At 32.3% G+C, this 21,330-nt stretch overlaps 1 protein-coding gene across 5 annotated transcripts in view; it reads right to left on the minus strand.

The window, feature by feature from the left end:
- The window catches only part of Rab3-GEF (Rab3 GDP-GTP exchange factor), a 222,944-nt gene that overhangs the window by 19,711 nt on the left and 181,903 nt on the right, over positions 1 to 21,330 (minus strand). For 4 of the 5 annotated variants that reach the window (XM_072535244.1, XM_072535242.1, XM_072535240.1 and 1 more), the window contains 2 exons: positions 13,975 to 14,047; positions 9,415 to 9,461 (listed from right to left, as the gene is read on the minus strand). In XM_072535244.1, coding sequence (XP_072391345.1) covers positions 9,415 to 9,461; positions 13,975 to 14,047 — 120 coding nt within the window. Of the gene's footprint in view, positions 1 to 2,808; positions 2,915 to 9,414; positions 9,462 to 13,974; positions 14,048 to 21,330 lie in introns of all 5 variants that reach the window. The other variant, XM_072535243.1, reaches the window with a different exon arrangement.

The raw sequence follows: 21,330 nt of genomic DNA on the forward strand, positions 1-21,330 counted from the left end.
ATACCAAATTGCTTGAGATTTGATGATCGCACAACCAGATTTGAGCGCCGCAAAATTGACAAATTGGCTGCAATTAGTGACTTTTTCGATTACATCTAACTCACCAACTGACATTGTAAAGAGACTTGTTTCTTCGATAGAAAATAGTAATTGAAATATTACCACCGATAACTACTATACTAGCGTTCCACTTGCTAATTATTTACTGCAAAAAAATCACTTTAGTTGGAACTTTGAAAAGAGATAAGGCAGAAATGCTTGCCTAATTTTTACCTAACAAGGAAAAAGTTACTAAAATGTTTTGTCTTTTTGCTTTGTTTTCGGCTTTAAACTTTACGTGATAATGACGAAATTCATTCAGACAGTCAAAAACCACAAGTAATTATGGATTACAATGCAAGTAAGGGGGGTGGTAATACGGTGAAAAAAATGTGTACAACATATTTACAATTTATTGATCATAAGCGGAATAAATGTTTAAGTTTTATATAGATGTCCGATAACTGCTCAAAAGATCGACGAATTTTTTTTTAAATTTGTCGCTGAGTCTAATGAAAGATCACCTTGTTTTAAGCGCTCGGTTAACCAATTTACCCTCAGGTGTGGGCGCATTTCTGAAAGTCAGATATGGACAAACTGCAAAATGAACACGAGGAAACAATTCGTCTTCCAAAACGTGGAGTTTGTCCTTCTTGTAGCACGGAAAGAAAAAGGAAAACGGCATCCATGAAATACGTTAAATGCAATTCTTTTACTTGCAAAAAACATCCACTTACTACAATTATGTGTAATTCCTGTAATACCAAGAGTGGGGATGATAGTTTTTAACTGTACCGGGTGGTCCAATAAGCCGATCTCTCGGCTATATATCAGAAACTATTCATGTTATAACTTTAGGGGAAAAATTCCTTAGTAAGTGGCCAAGAGAAATCGCTGGAAATAACTTTCAAGTTTTTGGGTTAACTGCTAGGGGGCGTAACCTGTGAAGAAAAATTTTAAAACCAGTTTTTTGTGAAATATGCCCAATTATACCAGGTGTTAAATAAGTGAACTAAAAAGAGGCCTAAATTCCTACTTTTTTTATTTTTTCAAACAAAGGGTGGGGGAGAGTGGGAAAGTATTTGTGGATAAATACCTATAACTTTAGTTGAAAAAAGTGCAGTCTTCAATTCGAATAATTATAATATAACACTTCTTTGTCTCAAATTCATTGTCGTAGCCCACTTAGTTTCGAAAACACCATTTTTAATCATATGAAGTAACAATGGTCAAAATAGATATCAACATTATGATTCTTCTGCTATAAAAAAATTTGAAAGTACCTACTGACTAATTTTTTAATTTAATTTATAATACAGGGTGAGTCAATACTATACTTACTTATGTTTATGCGTTTTTATTCATATCTCGAGTTCTAGAAAAACTATCAACATGTGGTTTGCGCCATTTTATAACGAATTTAATCCAGTTTCATTATAATTTACAATAAATAAAATACATAAATTTTTTCTATTCGAAAGTACCCTCTACCCATGACAATTAAAACTAAATGCAATTGTTTTATAGTAGATGTAAATTAAATCATCCACACTTTTTCTAATGACACTAATTTTGTTAAATTCGGTTGATTCAAACCAAAGTTTTAGGTATTTATCTACAAATACTTTCCCACTCTTCCCCACTCTTTATTTGAAAAAATAAAAAAAATTACTTGAACAACTTTGTGCAGAATTTAGGCCTCTTTCTAGTTTACTTATTTAACACTTGGTATAATTGGGCATATTTCCCAAACAACTGGTTTTCAAAGTTTTCTTCACAGGTTACGCCCCCTGGCGGTTGTCCCAGAAACTTAAAAGTTATTTCCAGCGATTTCTGATTGGCCACTTTTACTAAGGAATTTTTTCTCCTAAAATTATAACATGAATAGATTCTGATATATAGCCGAGAGATCGGCTTATTGGACCACCCGGTACATTGATTTATTGGTTTACCTAGACTAAAAAGTAAAAGTGTAATTTCTATTTTAAAATTTTTTCTATTGTAAAATTTACAAATAAATATTTTAATTAATTATTATTTGTAATAAATTTATATGTTTTATAATTAACATTCAAGAAATATGAGATAACTCACATTTATTCAAAATACATAAAAAAATATGTCACGCGTGCTTTGATGTAAAAAATATGGGCGCGAGCGTTGAAAGGTTAAAAGAGATTTAGTATTTTTTGTATTTATTGACTTGAAACACTTGATAAAAAGTATATTTCATTATTTTTGTTTCTAGCAATTTAATGTCACCTTAGTAAGCAACTTTAAAAACTTAAAATAATATAAGACATTCCATTGAAAAAAATCTACCGAAATACTAGTCTTTCATCTACGTGAATAACAAGTCTTTCACCAGACACTCTCCGAGTATCTTTTTTAAGGTATCAGCCAAATAAGATAAGCAAGTCAACAATAAATACTGTTTATTTCTGCAGATATGGAGAATAGGTCGACATAACACATACTATGCGACAGAACACGTACTATGCAACACCATAGCGTTTTGTATATTGTTATTTTTGTTTGTGCTTCTACTTTTTTGTTATGAGTTATGTACAACAAATCTTAGGTACAGAAAGGCTAAATATAAGATGTAAAAATCTATAATCTATAATAGTCTAATAAAATTATATATTAGGTAACTGTTAGCAAACATAAGTGTCTAATCTATATGCAACTAATTATATGGTATACAATAATATATTGGTATAGTAAAAAAACTAAATAAAAAAATAACATTAAACAAAATTTCCTTACTTCCACACTGTGGTTCTCATGCACTGGAAGTGATACAATAGTCAACAAGTTGTTGTGCCATGCAAATAGACAATATCCTGTGGAAATTATGTAAGATGTGGCTAGCCTATAAACATTAACAAAAAATAAACGTGCAAAACAGAAAGACATATAGTATGAAAAAAAATAAGCTTTATGATTTTTATGAATCTAAAGACAAACACAACTAAGTAAATGTTTATACTTATTTATAACATATTGTTTATATACGTTTCAATCGTTGTATCATAGCATAAATACACAGTTCACGTCTAAATCCCTATCCCCTCCCCGCCCTCAAAAGTTTTTTCTAAAATATTCTAAAAGACTTAAATTAATACAGTTTTGAGAAAATAAACTAAGACATCTAGTATTTTTGATATTTTAATGTTTTAGTGCCGTAACAATGTAATGTTTGTATATTAAAGAAGATTATATGACAAGTAACATATAATTTAAAAAAATGTTTTGTGCCACTCAGTATTTTTAAGTAGAGAATATTAATTAATTACCATATTATATACTATATAATTAAATAAACGTTATGTGCAATGTCCTTCGAAAATTGTGTCTTTTTTGCAAAAAATAAGTTTGAGATTTAATTTCAATGCAGGACTCATTCCATCCGCTTATACGTATTTCTACCTTATTAGGTCTCCTCTGAGCGACTTATGCCGAAGCTCGGGATTAAAAATAAATTACTACCGTCATAATAGAAAAATTATTAAAATAATAATATATAGACGTTACAACGTCATCTAGTAACAATCACAGAAGAAATCCGAAAGATTTCTTACTTGGTGGAAATAAAATTCAGATGATTGTCTACTGTCGTTTCTTTAATATACAACGTAGACAGCTGGTTAATTAACCGACAAGGGGAATCTACAATTTGCATTCCACGACTTGTCGATCCACCACTAAACTTTGTATTACTTAAAAATTTGAGTAAATAAATAAATCAAAAAGAAGTTTCAGTATTATAACGAAAGAGATATATTTTCAATCCAGAGCTTCTGCATACGTCGCTCTGAAGAGACCTAATAAGGTCGAAATATGTATAAGCGGAGAGCAGGAGCCCTGCAATGAAATTAAATCTCAAACGTCTTTCTGTTTATTTATTTACTTAAGTTCGTGAGTACTAGAAACTAGTGCGCTAAGAATTTTTGCCGTGGTGGATGGACAGGTCATTAAATACAAATTTAAAAGGTTCAGACAGTTTCCTCTGAATTAGTACTCTACATTCAACTTTTTCAAGAGTTAGTTTTATTAAATTTACCTAGTGATTTGGTACTTCTAGCTCGTTCATTGCTTTGAACATTTCTCTTATATTCACAGAGTCGTAGGCTGCTTTGCAGTCTAAAATATGTGATAAGTATATATGCCATATTCCAGCGTTTTTTCTAAAATGTATCTCAGGGTTGCAATGATCAAAGTAATTGTTGTTATTTCAGTTGTCACTGGACCCGTGTACGTCAGATAATATTTCAGCTAATAGTTTTTGTTTGTTGTTGTATAAATATGTTTACATTGAACTTTGTTTTCACAGCTGGTTTAAATAATTTTTTAATAGAAAAAATATAATTAATGCCCTTGCAGATGCGGAAATACAAGCGGAACGAAGAGACAGAATACCATTCCGTTCTTAACCCTCTAAAGGACTGGTATATACAATTTTAACAATTGTACAGATTAACAATGGGGTTGATAGGCTTGAATGGCTCTTTTTTGGTTCGGTCGACACAACCACCATATTTCATGCCCTTTTTTACTCCTTTCAGCTAAAGTACAAGAAACGAATTGTTTAGATGACAAAATCACCATAAAATAGGTTAAGTGAAACTGTCAATTATTCTTCTTATTTTATTTGGGTTTTGGTTGTTCGAATTTGCAGTGTTGCCAGTGAGAATTCTTTTCGTATATGTATATTATTTCGAAGGACGTTCAAAAATACACATTTACATTCGTATACGAAAGTTTTCATTCAAGTTAACTCGTATACGAAAAAATTCGATTGAATTCGAAAATACGACCCCTGATGTATTATCGATTTTCCACCTCTGAAACCAGCCTGGCATTTCCCACTATTCGTTCTGCATATGGTGCATTACGGTGGTATAGTACTGTGGAAAAATTTTATACGCAGCATTTGGAAGCGTAATTCCTCTGTGGTCGGAGCATTCAAAGTTATCTCGTTTTATATTTCTTCTCCTCCTGTATTTCTTTTATGAACTGCTGTAGTGACACTATGGTATCGTGGCCACCTTCTTTATATAATTTAGCTGGGAGATTATATATTCCGGGTGATTTATTTCTGCCCAGTTTTTTAACTGCATCTTTAACTTCAAGAATGGTTAATGGTTCCTCTTCTCTTTCGTCTATTCCACTTACCTCATCTCTTACGTCTTTCAGGTTTTCTTCTTCCTCCTCTACATTAAGTGCCTGATTAAAGTATTTCACCCATATGTCCAATACATCTTTCCTTGTTGTGAATAGGTCGCCACCTTTTGACAGGTTTGTGACATCTGCATTGACTTGTGGTTGCCTTGAATTATTTTCTGTTAATGTTAGCTTTTTTATATTACACTCTGAATTCTTTCTCTCTGTTGAGGTTTTCTATATATTTAATTTACTTATTTAAATGGTTTCGTTTTTTTCTTTTATGTATTTTTTGTTTCTCTTCTCTTTGCCAGAAAATTATCTACAGTTGGTTTAGTTCGTCGGTTAAGTATCTTTTTGTAGGCTTCATTTTTTTAGTACATTTTTTCATTCATCATCAAACCAATGATTTTTACGGGCACAATTTTCTGTTTCTATTTCATCCTTCGCTGTTACTTTATTGTATTTCTTTATTCTGGTCCAGTAGGAGCTTATATATGTCTTATATTTTTATGAGTACATATTGTTTCCTTAGCCTGTTGGTGATGTTTTTTGAGCATCATTCTGCAATTGTCGCACCTCTCAGCTTTTGCATATTCAAATTTTTTCTATCCAGTTAATTTTCTTTACTGATGAAATTTCAGCTCTCAATGTAGAGATCACTAGGCAATGATCTGAGTCTATGTTTGCGCCTCTATAACTTTTGCTGTTTATTACGTCTATTCCATGTCTTGAATCTATTAAGATATGATTAATATGACTTGTTGTTCTTCCTTTAGGAGAGGTCCAAGTTACCTTGTGTATGTTTTTGTGTTCAAAATAGGGACTGTCATATGGTGCTAAGGACTGTCATATTTAGTGCTGCTGCTGAGTTTATCAGTCGTAATCCATTACTGCTACTAATGTTGTGTAGGCAATGATTTTCTATAGTGCGCAGCAAAACTCGCTCTTCTTGCATTTATGTTACCCAATTCAATTTTATTGTATGGGACATCTTCTGTAGGCTTGCTCTAGATATTCGCAGAACTACTCTTTTATTTCCTCTGGTTTTTCATTAATTGGGGCATGTGCCTTTAACTGTTATTAAAGAATTTTCCTTTTAGCTGTCTGATCTGTATATTGTAGAAAACGCAGTAGGCAATCTTCTAAACTATAATTTCGCTCAGTAAAAAATGTTCGAATTTCTAATGTGATTGAGAAAATTAGTTGAGATATGAAGAAAGAGAAATCAAGTGATAAATACGTCCAAAAAGAGTCAACTGCAACATAGAGTAGTCTATATTCAAAATTTTTGAGAACAAACTCCCAAAATAGTAACATAAAATGTTTCGATCATTAAAGACAATACAGAAATATTTAAGATCGACCAATTCAAAAATTTACGGCATTCTACGAAGTTGTAGTTCAGTATACAGTGATAAATGTATAAACACAGGTGCTTAATAACATATCCCACTACACTATTATCCATAGTATATAGATAATAGAAATTTAAAAACATCAAATAACATCAAATTAGCTTTAATTATACAAATAATGAAAAGGTTGTAAATGTGAATCCATACTACTGTATAGGAGACGAGTTAATCTTCACAATCTTAAGTATTTTTAAAGTTGTTATTGAATTATAAGCTGCCGGTTGCGAGGCTTACAATATATGCCCCTTATCGCCAGACCACACTACATAGTAATTTAATTATACAAAAGAGGGACAGCATCTTACGTGCCAAATATTATTATTCGAAAAAATGTAGATGACGACAATAAATGGACAAATGAATCTTAACAGAATATGGAAAACTTGAAAGAAGAAGCGACTTTTTTGGAACGATAATAAGAGCAGAGGGGGTAGCCCATACAACATTTTACAATGCCGCCATTAAACATTAATAATTAGAGATAAGAACAGATTACTTTAGGGATTATCAACCCTTCCCTATGTTGGCTACTGTTTATCTTCTATACTCCACTTCCCAGGTGCAAGCGAGTCCAACTTCTTTATCCTATCAAATTCCTTTTTATTCCTACCTATCCGACATCCTAAAGTGGAAGATCGATCAACATTTCTGGCCGAGGGCAGATAACCTTAACGCTTAAAAACGCTTGCAAAATTATTTTGATCTGGCTTATTATTGGACTAATACAAGCGAAGCTCTAAGAGCAGAATTAGTGTGATACTGCGATGCAGAAGAGCAGGGAAATCCACTACATTATTATTCCCAAGAAAGTTAATCGTGATATTATGATGTCAAGGATGTATACGATTTCCACAACTCCTTAATAATTACGAAGAACATATGAGGAGAGCGCTTTAACGATGGGAAAAAGGTATCTCAGTAAATGGCAAATAAAGAAACAATATTCGCTTTTCTGACGATATAGCCCTTCTCAACAGCGAAGAAGATCTGATTGATCTTATACGGCTAGTTGAAAATTAAAGCAAAAGGTCTGTTCTGGAATTATATATAGTAACATAGACATATAATACAAATAGACTGACTGCTGCCATAAAATCGGGTTGTCCCAGTGCGACCGATAAAACTGACGCAAAGCAGTTCCCGCATCTCTTTCTAAGGGGCCAGGTTTATCGAATATTTGACCTTCTCATTGATCATTTAGGTCACGTGGTCGATAATCATGGTAAATTAGAAAGAGATGCAGGAACTGCTTTGCGTCAGTTTTCTCTGTCGCACTGGGGAAACGCAGCTTTATAGTAGGAGTCAGGCCATTCGTATAATTTGTCTATGTATAGTAAAGACAAAAATCATGGTAGTGGATAGGTTACACAACAGCCATCTACATATAAATAAAAATGGCCGGTTTGATGTGGTAAACATATTCTTGTATCTTGGATCAGTAAATATATTACAAAAGCATGGACGTTCCACGAGGAGATAGAACGTAGATGTCATCTAGGCAAGATTGCTATCAGAAGAATGATCTAAACAAGGAAAGAGCCCAATGTTTCAAGAACTCTAAAAATAAGATTGGTTAACTTCATAATATTTACAGTACTGACACATGAATGAAATCTTAGACAGTAAAGCAGTCAAAAATGAGAAAAATAAAGGCCTGAAATGTTCTGCTCTAGAAGAAAGTTACGAACTTCATGAACTCCTAGAAGAAACAATTCTATTCTAAAAGAACTAGGGATCTATAAGAGAATCTCGGAAAAATCCATCTACAACAATTGAAATATTTTCGACATGTCGTGAGGTTAAACATAAACAAGAAGGAGAGACTCATAATCCAAGGGATGGTAGAAGGTCAGAAGACCACGAGGCCAATCTTCAACGAGGTAAATTGACCAGATCGCAGAAAGATGCAAAAGACCTATACATTATGGAATAGACCAGGATAATATGACCACTAACATCAATCTATAGAAATTATCTTACAAAATATGGTTCTGAAGCTATTTCTTTGTTGTATTTTAATGCTACTTCATATATTTAATGCGAATAAACTATAATTGTAATTGAAAATTCATTATATTTGACATTTTAGTATTTTTTGTACTTTGACAACAATTTGCGAGTTGAAATCTAAACATTAAGTACAAGATATTTTGATTTAAGGTTGTAGTTTATGCGCAATAGACATAGTAGATCTTACAAAAAGGGCGCAAAGTCACAATTTTTAACAATTATGTCTCTAAAATATTATAAAAACAAATGTCTTAGTTCCGTTGACCAAAAATGTATTAATTTAACTTTTACGGTTCAGATAATAGTTGAAGGGAGATAAACATACCGTAAATAAAAATTTTTGGTAATTAATAGACCTTTACAAAGAGTGCGTATTTTCAAAATATTTTTTAAGAAATCTCACAGAAATATTTGTATGGTGCATGTAATGTATGAGTTATAATAAATATCGCTGGATGATACACCAAGTAATTTGAAATTGAGATAAACATATCTAAAGTTGGGTAAACAAGTTAGACTTTAACGATAAGTGAACGTCACTATCTTTAATTTTTTTAAACTTTGATTTCTTTTTATTAGCTGTTTTTAAATTGTAGATTTAAACCCTGTAGAATTATGAAATCTCTTATTAATTTTGAGATATACTCAATATCGTAACTAGTACATATAATAAAAGGTTACGATCTAGGTCTACCAACTACAACACAGCAACTACATTAAACACCGTGTTACACATCACACCAAATTTAAATTATGCCAACAAATAAGCAAAATAATATACCATTGGCGATTTGTATTTCCTCTGAATCACGTGCCTGGTCTTGGGATCTGCAAAAAAATATTACTTATAGTGGAAATCCATATTAAACACTAATGAAAAAAAAACAAATATTTGGTTTTAGTTTTTTAAACAATATACACATCTAAATCACAACTATAAAAAGTCCTTTAAAAATTTTTAATGTCGGGCAATAACTCCTCTTTTTGAATTTACTTCTGTAACGGACAAAAATTCGACAATTATTATTAAAGATGCTCTCAAATTGTTTTCTTGTGGCATGTTTAACTTAAATATTGTATTTAAATGGGATTTAACCTTAACTGATTGTAAAAAAAAATATTGTATATTTGTTTTTGACGTTTCGATTTCCACGCGAAAACCATTTTCAAAAGATATTGAATATAAAGAAATTATATTGACTTATAGATATTTTAGATAGATCCAAAGCGCCATTTAACATTAACAAGTTAATATAATTCGTTGTGTTTGTAAAACTTTGGAAATAACATGAACAAAATAAAAAAAAACGTATTTTATCTATCGATAAAGTTATAAACTCCTCGAACAGCCATATATCGGTACTTTAAATTTTTAAAAATATATTAAGAACAACAGAGTTAAGTTCCAGAAGAAAAAGAACTTACACAGTGGTGTATACAAACTTAAATGTGGCGACTGTCCAAAAACTTACATCGGTCAAACTGGCGAAATTTCTATCAAACGTACAGTAGAACACAAAAGAGCTTTCAACAAAAGAAAAACGGATTCTACGTACGCAGTTCACTTTTCTAGACCATAATCATTATTTTAATGTTCAATTTAAAATTCTTCACATTTAAAATAAAGTCCTTAAGCTTTCTTTTACATTGCAGCACATTGGAATTGGAGACAGAAACGAGATCGGAGACCTCCTAGGAAAATTCGCAAAAGACGCAGAACTAGTTGTCACCCCACACATTCTTCCAATTAAGCAAGCTGTACACGTGGAAATCCCCTCAAGACAGACCCGAGAGAATTATTAGGAATCAAATAGACTATATATTTTAGTAAATAAAAGATTCCGAAACAGCTTTACATCTGCCAAGAGTTATCCTGGAGCAGACTTGGAGACAGACCACGTTCCTATGGTGGGAGTATTTCGAGTCAAACTTAAAACAGTGCTGAAAAAGAAAAGCACAATCATACGATCTAAGTATGCTGAAAGACCTTGATACGAGGATGAGACTCCAAGCCACGTTAAACGAGCAAATGACTGCAATTAGAGACGAATTGAACAAAGAACAAACGATCAAACATATTACAAAAATAGTGCAAAATTTAAAGGATAAACATTTAGCGACATATAGATTAATGAAGAAAAAATCATGGATGACAGATGAGATTCTGAAACTAATGGACGAGAGAAGAGAAGCTAAAAATGACCCAGACAAATATAAAACCATAAATATATTAATAAGAACGAACATCAGAGAAGCGAAAGAAAAAGAAGCATGGGAAAGATGCGAAGAAATTGAGACTCTGCAGTCAAAGTACGATAGTCACAATGTACATAGGAAAGTTAAAGAACTCACAGGAGGACTAAGACGAAGGCAGAAAGGAAATATAACTGATTCTGACAGAAACATCATCTTGGACAAATAGAGTAAAATAAGAACGTGGAAAGAATATCTAGAAAAACTATTTGAAGACAAAAGAAATAACACCTTTGAGCTAGAAGAAGGGGTAAATGATGGACCAAGAATATTACAGCAAGAAGTTTATACCGCAATAACACAGTTAAAGGATGACAAAGCGGCAGGCCCTGATAATATACACGCAGAACTACTCAAACTAATGGACAACGAATCAATAGCAATAATCGCAAAGATATTCAACAACATATATAACTATAACTCTGGAGAAATACCAACAGAATGGCTGAAATCTCAGTTTATCGCACTTTCAAAAAACCAAGAGCCCAAAAATGCGAAGATTACCGTACAATAAGCCTCATGAGTCATCTCCTTAAATTGTTCATAAAGATAATTCATAAGAGAATCTACAAGCTGTGTGAAAGTCAAACTTCCCCCAACCAGTTTGGGTTCACAAATGCTGTTGATACTGGAAAGGCTTTGTTCTCAGTACAAATCTTATTCCAGAGATGCAGGGACGTTAACTGCGACGTATACGCATGTCTGGTTGATTACGAGCAAGCGTTTGATCGAGTACAGTACGCCAAGATGATGCAAATACTAAAAGAAACAGAAATTAACAACCAAGATCTGAAAATAATTAGAAATCTTTACTGGATTCAGACAGCAAATCTCAGAGTTGAAGGTGAACACACTGACTATGTAAAAATCATGCATGGAGTGAGGCAAGGCTGTATTTTGTCTCCTCTAATCTTCAATAATCTGGACTCTGAAAGAATATTTATCAAAGCTTTGCACGAAGCTGAAAAAGGTATTATACTGAATGGTTACCAGCTAAACAACATCAGATATGCAGATGACACCATAGTATTTGCGGACAACTTAGAAGACCTACAAGTTCTTATGAACAAAATCACGTATTATAGTCAACAATATGGACTCAATATAAACGTTAGGAAGACAAAGCTTATGATAATTAGCAAGAAAAGGATAACAGAAGGTGAACTCTAGGTCAGCTAATCTACTGTAGAAAGAGTGACGCACTACAACTACCTCGGCACCATAATAAATGAAGAATGGACCAACAACCAGGAGATTAGAGCATGCATCGGAAAAGTTAGATCCACCTTCAATCGGATGGGGGCCTTCTTCAAGAATCACCACCTCTCTCTTGATACAAAATAAAAATGCTGCGATGATACGTCTTCTCTGTCATTTTTATGGTGTTGAATAGTGGACCTTGAACGAAGATATGTGCAGAAAACTGGAAGCATTTGAGATGTGTCTATATCGGAGAATGCTTAAGATCCCGTGGACTGACCGAGTCACAAATGAGGAGGTCCTCAGAAGAATGAATAAGAACCAAGAGGTACTGACCACCATCAAATCTCGAAAATTACAATTCTTCGGACATATTATGCGCAATGAATCCATATATGCTCTTCTTCAAGCCATCCTGCAAAGAAAAATATTTGGAAAATAAGATCCAGGAAGAAGAAGAACGTCTTGGTTAAAAATCCTCAGAATCTAGTTCAATACAATATCTGTGCACCTTTTCCGCGCTGCTGCACTCTACCGAAACAGCTGTAGTGATAATAATTTATAAAAAATTTGGTGGAAGTGTTGAAAACAAAAGTTTTTGGTGTTTTATTGTTAGAAAGATAATAATGATTGAGAACATTTTAGAACAACCTACATGTAGGTTAAATACCAATCATCGTTTTTCCCACAGTAACCTATGTATTATACAGAGACATTATAAATGAGAGAATGTGCGTAAATGATCAACAAATAATAGTTTTGAGTCTCAGTGATAAGGAATATAGGTGGAGGTGCAGTAACACTACAAAAAAAATGTCTCTAATTGACTCTTCGTCATTTCATTACCACAAAACAAACTAAAGAAGCACCTAAATATCTTTCTTTAACTTAGTATAGATTAATTTTCTAATGTGGCACGTACTCTGAATCAGAGAGTACATTTTAAGATAGAGTAAAAAACTATTGGAAAGTCATGACCAACTTGTACGTAAAAAAGTTGAATTGTATTGTTTTTAACTTTTAATATAAATTACAATTTAATTTTAAAAAGTTACTTAGCCAAGAGGAGGATTTCCTTTTTTTTTAATTTAATTTCAGTTGACCAATTATTCTACCTCACTCGCATATTCATATAAGTACTTTTTCCGTCGACCGTCCACTTATGATCAATTTTAACACCCTCAAAATCATTGATTAATGACCACTATTAATGAATAATTTTCTATTAATGAACGATTTCGTTATAGGCAACACAACATACATTGCTTGCATAAATTAAACGCTCTGTGATTGGCAGTGACCTGTGGTGTAGGCAACCAAACATATATCTATTTATATTCCCACTAAAAAATTATTTTAAAATTAAGTAGCCGCTGTTAGTGCTATATGTCATTGTATGTCATTATTTACTTTATTGTTTAAAATTCTGTGATTTGAAAAATCAAAGGATGGATATTGACAAAGAGTTTAATTTAGAACCAGATAATCATTTATCATCTTATCTTCCTTTAATTTCAGTAATTTCATTTCGAATATTAATGTTTACTATAATAAAACTACCACTAAGGAAACTTTGAATAAAGTCAATGAAAGCTGAAAAAAAATTGTTGTTTATCGTTAAGTAAATAAAAATTTAAACTAAGATATCTTTATTTCTGAAAAGTACGGTCGACGGAAAAGTTTTGTAATGAACTCGTGAATTAAAATGGCGATTAACAATCTCGAACATTAACGCGCTCGCTTCGCTCACGAGTTAAAATATCTCAATTGTTAATCGCCCTTATTAATACACTTGTTGGTTAAACTATAAATAATAGTGTTATTAAATTAGATGTTGCTACTTATTTTACTATTGGCAATTAAAAAATATATATAAATATGTACTTACTGAACTCTTCAATTACAAATATATTGGACTTCTGAGTAAAGCATTTCCTAATGTGTACGAGCCTAACAAAAAACTAAAATATAAAAAATATTAGTGTTCAAATTTTAATGTTTGTTAAACATATTATAAGTGTTGTTTAAATAGATTTACCATAAAGCTCTTTAATAAATTAACGGTATTAGTCTTACGATGTAGTAAATTAATAAAAAATTGAAAAAAATTAATATTTCAAATAAAAGGGATATCTTTATGTGTGTTTTGTAATAAGACACAGAAATTTATTATAAAAAGGTGTTTGCGATTCGCAACCATTTTCTTGTTTGCGTTCATTAAATTTCATGTCGTTTATTGTCCTTATTACTTAGAGAAACTGCAATTTATGGTTTTGACGAATATAGGAATACAGGATTATTTTTTTATTTTTATGAGTCACACTCTTTATCTCAAATGTACATTGTAAGATTCCTCTGAGATTAACAATCACTTGACAACTTTGCTAACAAAATATTCTGTGGCACTGAGGATTTCTGTCTATTACCATTAACGCCGGCCGTACTTATTTGAGGACGCCTACAAAAATAAACATTCTATTGAATTTTAAAATGTTTTGGGCTATTAGTTAAGTTTTTTCCTTATCGAGATAAATAGCTTAGTCAGTAACTGGCTTCAGTTCGCTTTAAATACAACCAGATGTGATTATATAGTGCTTCGTATTACACGAATTTTAAAAGAGGTGTAATTGAAGAATAAAAACATTTTTTCATCAAGAAAAAAAATATATTTTATAAGTTTTATACTGGAAATTAGAAGTCCACGGACTATTCGAAATGTAGGTATTCACCATATCAAATTTATTTTATATTTGGTATTATTAAACAGCAACAGGTACCATCCCCAAACGAGAATGTTAGGCACCAATATGCCTAATTCGTGTATTTGTTTCTTTTCAGATCACTATTTTATGGGTCTAAAACCTTTCAAAAATTATAAAAAGCCTTGAAAGAAGCTAATAATAAGGAAAATAAACAACTGGAGAGTATTGATTTGTGTGTTCTGCCACCAAACTTGTATGAACTGACAGATAATGAAGAACATGATGATGATATTCTAGAATATTCGAATTACATTCCAAATGAAACTCCTGGAACGATAGAAACCTCTTTTAAGTCTCATGGTGAACCAGAAGATGTAAGCAATTTTGATGAAGTTTCGGGTGGACAATCAAAGGAATGTGCTAATTTTTTAAAACTGAAATGGGTAAAAACCGATTCCCTTGGCAGATAAAATTATAGAAAAATTCTGCCAGTGGGGATGTTTCCATAAAGATTATTCCATAGACGAGTCCATAGTGAAATATTTCGGCCATAACCCAGCAAAACAATTTAAAGGGAAGCCAGTCAGATTTGGATATAAGAATTGGATGATAACTAGCTCCACTTGATATTGTTATGGTTTTGACGTTTATTGTGAAAAAAAATCAAATGATACTGAAGATACTAAAGAAATACCACTTAAAGCTATAATAGTAATTAATCTTTTGAAATACCTGCCCGAACCATCTAGAAATGAAATTTTTTTCGATAATTATTTCACGACATATCAACTAATGACATACCTGAAACAAAAAACATAAAGACCACAGAAACTGTAAGAGAAAATCGTGTGCAAAAATGTCCAGTAATGGATAAGCTAATGAAGAGAATGGCAAGAGGTACATATGATTATAGATTCGACAAACCTTATGAAATTTTGTGTGTGAAATGGTATGACAATAGTGTTTGTTCTATGTTATCCAATTATGATACCATTGAATCATTAGGTCATGTAAAACGATGGTCCAGAGCATCAAAATCAAAATAAAATGTAGTACAGCCAAAATTGTTTACTTCCTACAATTCTGGAATGGGTGGAGTAGATGCGCATGACCGGTGCGTATTATTATATCGAATAAGCATAAAAAGTAAAAAGTGGTGGTGAGTTTTATTTACGTATTTTCTTGATATGATTATAACTAATACCTAGAAGCTTCATCAAATTTCTGCTGAAAATGTGATAGAGCAGTTAGAATTCCGTCGTCATATAGTACGTAGTTATTTGAGAGATAGTGCCACTTCAAGGACACAAAGAAAAAGGAAAGCTTGTTCCAGCATTGAAGTCACCGGAGGTTTTCATTTTTCAGGAAAACTGGAAAAACAGTTGTGTTGTGTGTGTCATATGAAGGCAAGGTGAACATGCAAAAAGTGTGAAAAAACAATCTGTATTGAAAAAGGATGTGGTGAAAAATACCATACGAATACCTAACGTCCTCATTTGAGGAGGCCCTTGTTTTTGAAAATGTTTTTGAAAAAAAAATATTTTTTTGAATATTTGTAATAAAAAATGTAACCCAAACATCACAATTTTGTAATGTTTACCATTTTTTCCACCCTTATTTCTTTTTAGGCGTTAATTGGTTTGTATTTCCTATGGCAAAGACATCCTTTGGAAATAATTTTTTAAATTTTTTAGAAATATAATCCCCACCGATTTTTTATAACAAGGAATCAACAGCAAAGCCATTGAGATCAAAGAGACTTCAAATTTCTAAATATTCTAAGTCGATACCAAATCCAAGCATTATGGAGATATCGTGTTAAATTATAATACACCTTCCATTAAATTTGTTAATCTAAATTCCCCTTTTTAAAAGGTTAGAACATCGATGGTATAAAAGTATCATCTAGACAGGAAAAACAATAGCGGAGTATATAGTGTTGGTGACAGTCGAAATGAAGTAGTGTCAGGATTGAACAAACTAATGCCTCAAACAGATTCTAATTAATCTCTAGAGAGGATGTGAGGATGTAGAAAGCCAATAAAATACTTTTAAAAATTTAAATTGTGCTCTTATCGTATATATTTTTTTAAATCAGTGGATCGTAAATCTATAAAAACAACACTGTTAATATGATTTTTTAGTTTAAATCGATTATTTCATAGCTTATAGTACAGCAATCGTAATGGTTTCAAAACTCATCAATTTTATAAAAGCTTATCATCTTAAAATATTAAAATACATATTGAAAACCTTGAATTATAATATATTATTGTGATTGACGAATATTAGTTTAAAAGAAATAAAGATTTTGCTTATCAGTTTAAAATAAAACAAAAAATATACTTTTTTACCTTAAGGTAAAAGTTTCTTTATTGTAGGAATATTTGATAAAAAGTAGTACCTTAATAAAACAAAATTACACTAAATATATACATGAAAATATTGTGATATCAATTTAACATATTTGAGTCTTTTGGCGGTAATTGTAACTTGTTGCTTCAAATAAGTAATTCAAAATTATGGTCATAGTAAAAAATTTCTAAAACTACTTATTAAATGTATTATAAAAAATGGTATATTGGTATTTGTTAAATAATATAAATTTAAAATTTACTGTTTTACATAGGCAAGCGCATATCTAACAAAATTAAACTTTGTAATGGTAAATTCAGTCAGGCAGGCCTGTGTCCTGTCTCCTACTTTGTTCAATTTGCTAGAAGGCGCTAGAAGAACTAACTATGGGAATAAAATTAAATGGTCGACCAATTAATAATATACGGTTTGCCGACGACACTATTTTATTAGCGGAATGTCTTGAGGATTTACAACAAATGGTTGACAGAGTGGTAGAAGTCAGTGAAGAAAACGTACTGTCCCTAAACACCAAAAAGACACAATTTATGGTAATTACAAAAGCCCAACAGCGCCAAGACAACATAACAATACATGGAGAACAAATTAAAAAAGTTGAAAAATATAAATATCTGGGTACATACATACATAATAATAATTAACGAAAATAATGAGTACACAGAAGAGATTAGGGCAAAAATAGGACAGGCAAGAAATTCTTTCAACAAACCGAAAAAAGTACTTTGCAGCAGGGACATTTCAATTTCTTTAAAGATAAGACTTCTGAGATGCTACGTGTTCTCCGTATTATTTTATGAGTTGGGGGCTTGGACATTAAAGAAAGATGTTTCGGATAGATTAGAAGCGAGTTATGGGCCTACAGAAGGATATTAAGAATAAGTTGGGTGGATAGAGCCACGAATGTCGAGGTGTTAAGAAGAATGGGAAAAGATAAAGAGGTTTTAAATACAATTAAAGTCGGAAAACTGCAATATCTGGGACATATCATGAGGGGCGAGCGTTATAACTTGCTGCAATTAATAATACAAGAAAGAATACAGGGTAGAAGGAGTCGCGAAAGAAGACGCATTTCCTGGTTAAACAATTTGAGAGCTTGGTTTAACTGCACTTCTGATGACCTCTTGAGAGCAGCGGTATCGAAAGTGCGAATTGCCATGATCGTTGCCAACCTTCTTAGAGGAGATGGCACATGAAGAAGAAGAATGGTAAATTCATAATATAAATTATATGTATATATATATATACATATATATATATATATATATATATATATATATATATATATATATATATATATATATATATATGTGGACTTTTAAAGTAATAAGTATACACTATTTAAGTGGTTCGGATAGATATTATTTTTTAATCAGTTTGAATGACCCACGGCAAAAACAAAATTAAGGGACGTAAATAGAAAACTTTGCGAAGTGAATTTAGTTCTTTTTTTTTACTTGATATTGACAATTAAACTTATTAATTTATAAAAAGACAATTACTAGCAGAAAACAAACGCTATGCTGAAAAATATGAAAGAAGAAAGAAAAAGAAAGAAGAAGAACTAAAATGTGGCTGTAAGCACTTAGATGTATTTTAGTTAATGGAACGAGAACTTAATAGAGCCATACAAAAAAAAACAGAGGCTTAAAAGTATAAGTCCAACGCTGGGTATTTGGAAATTATCAAAATTAAAGACAGCAATAACAACCAAATACCAGTCATAGAGGGATTCGAAATAAAAAGAGGTTAAAAAGAGTTAAAAGGTAATATAATTTATAATACATAATAATAATAATAATATAATAATTGGATATACAAAACCGCCAGAACATCGAGGCATGAGTGAAAATGATATGTATAAATACCTCGGAATAAAGCAAGCAAGGAAGATTGACCATAAGAAAATGAAAAGTGAAACAACTACTGAGCTTATACGAATGATAAAACAGCTGCTTCGTTCACACCTTAATAGTAAAAATTTGTTTAAGGCACTAAACACCTACGCATGTTCGGCGCTTAGCTACTCATTTGGTATTGGTAAGTGGACAAAAACGGATATAGTAAATCTTCAACGAAAAGTACGAACACACCTCACAATGGCACAAAAACAGCATCCTCGAAGTGCAATAGAAAACACGACATTACCGCTGTATTTAGGAGGACGAGGACTTATGGATATAAGTAAGCAACTAGAAAAACGGATTACTAATTTAAAAACTTATTTTCAGGTGCAGGCTGAGACATCTACTCAACATCGTGCGATTTGTGCAGTAGATGATACAACACTGTGTTACTAAGGACGAAAAAATGCGCACCTGAATGGGTAAACCTCCACACGGGCGACATCCCAATAAGGTCAGTCAAGACCATGTCGACAATATAGCGTCGAACTATTCGCTGATATCAGGAAAGATGTTCCCTGAAGCAGAAGGTGCATTACTCTTCATTCAGGATCAGGTTATAACAACCAAAAATTATCTGAAATATATCGTCAAAGACCCTCAGTTCCAAAATGACAAATCCCCATATGGATGTCAAGCTCAAGAAACCTTCCAACATCTTACCGGGGGTTGTCGGGCATTTGCTGCAACTGAATATAAGAAACGGCAGGACTAAGTAGGAAAGAAATAACCATCAAACTGGGACTTCTCCAAACAAATCATCTCCCATATTATCAATTCGTTCCTGAAAGTATACTTGAGAATGACAACTACAAGCTATACTGGGAACACACTGCGCTTACAGACCAAGCAGTGGCACATAACAGACAAGATCTCATACTAGTTAATAAACTTAAGAGACAAACAACACTAATTGATGTGACGATACCCAACAACAATAATCTTAGTGTTAAACAGAACGAAAAGATCGCCAAGTACAGGGATCTGAAAATTCAAATACGAAGACAGTGGAGAATGTAAAGTACCCAGACAATACCTATTATTCTCTCTACTACTGGGATCATTTCGAAAAACCTCCTAGAAAACATAGGCATATAAAGATAGGTCTGAATAACCATCTCTATAAGACCATGCAGAAAGCTGTACTACTCTTAACGTCCAGGTGTGTACGCAAATTTTTGGGAGACGCTCTAGCGGAACAAGTCACCAAGGGCTCGATAACACGAAAAGAGTCCCACCAGAGCTCAATCATTTTGATACCGTAGGTATCTGGATGAGTAAATTTTTCCCTTAGAGGGAGTGTGAGCCGTATGGCTAAATCTGAAATAAATATAATAAAATAAGCTTTAGGATAGGACGGTATAATTGGTAAGCATTGGAAAACAAGCAAGACAATAACAATTCCAATACTAACAAAGCTATGTAACAGATGTCTTCATAATTGCAAAATTACTAAATAATGGAGCGAGAGACTGGTAATATAAAAAAAAAAACTGTAGACCTATATCGTTGTTCAGTTAAGTATGCAAACTGTTTATGAAAATTATTAACAACCGGTTGACTTAAAAATGGATAATGACCAACTGGTGTAATAGGCTGGCTTCCGCAAAAATTGTAGAACATCAGACCATCTAGTCACATTGATAGAGATGGCAACTGAAGACCAACTATCCGTATTTCTTGCCTTCGTAGATTATGAAATGGCATTTGACAATATCGGTATTTTGTCCATAGAATAAATTAGTCATAATTGTAGATAGAGTAGATTCGAAATATAGACAACTAATACATATTATATGTACCTATATATGAAAGCGCAACTATGATAGTATAATAAGACGCAAATATAAATCTCATCTCCAGTAAGAGAAAAGTTCGACAAGGCGCCAAACCTACTTAATCTAAGCCTAAACGACGTATTCAAAACTAAAAATTTGTTAACATATATAGCAACGTTAATAGAAACAGGTATAAGCATCTTAGATTCGGTGACGACATCGTGATTATAGAGAGCACATTCGAAGAACTACAAACTATGGTGCAGCAACTCGCAGACAGCTACCAATACGTTACACTAAAAATGAATGTAACAAAAACAAAGACAATGAAAAACACAGACAACCCCAGACGTATAACTTTGAGTGGCAATAAAGTAGAACAAGTCTAAGAATATATCTACCTATGCCAAATTTTGAAACAGAAAAAACAAGTTAGGTATACAACTGCTAGACGAAAAGACCAACGTTGTAACGCCACAACAAAATA

The sequence above is a fragment of the Diabrotica undecimpunctata genome, chromosome 6 (genome assembly GCF_040954645.1).
Source record: "Diabrotica undecimpunctata isolate CICGRU chromosome 6, icDiaUnde3, whole genome shotgun sequence".
Lineage (NCBI taxonomy): Eukaryota > Metazoa > Arthropoda > Insecta > Coleoptera > Chrysomelidae > Diabrotica > Diabrotica undecimpunctata.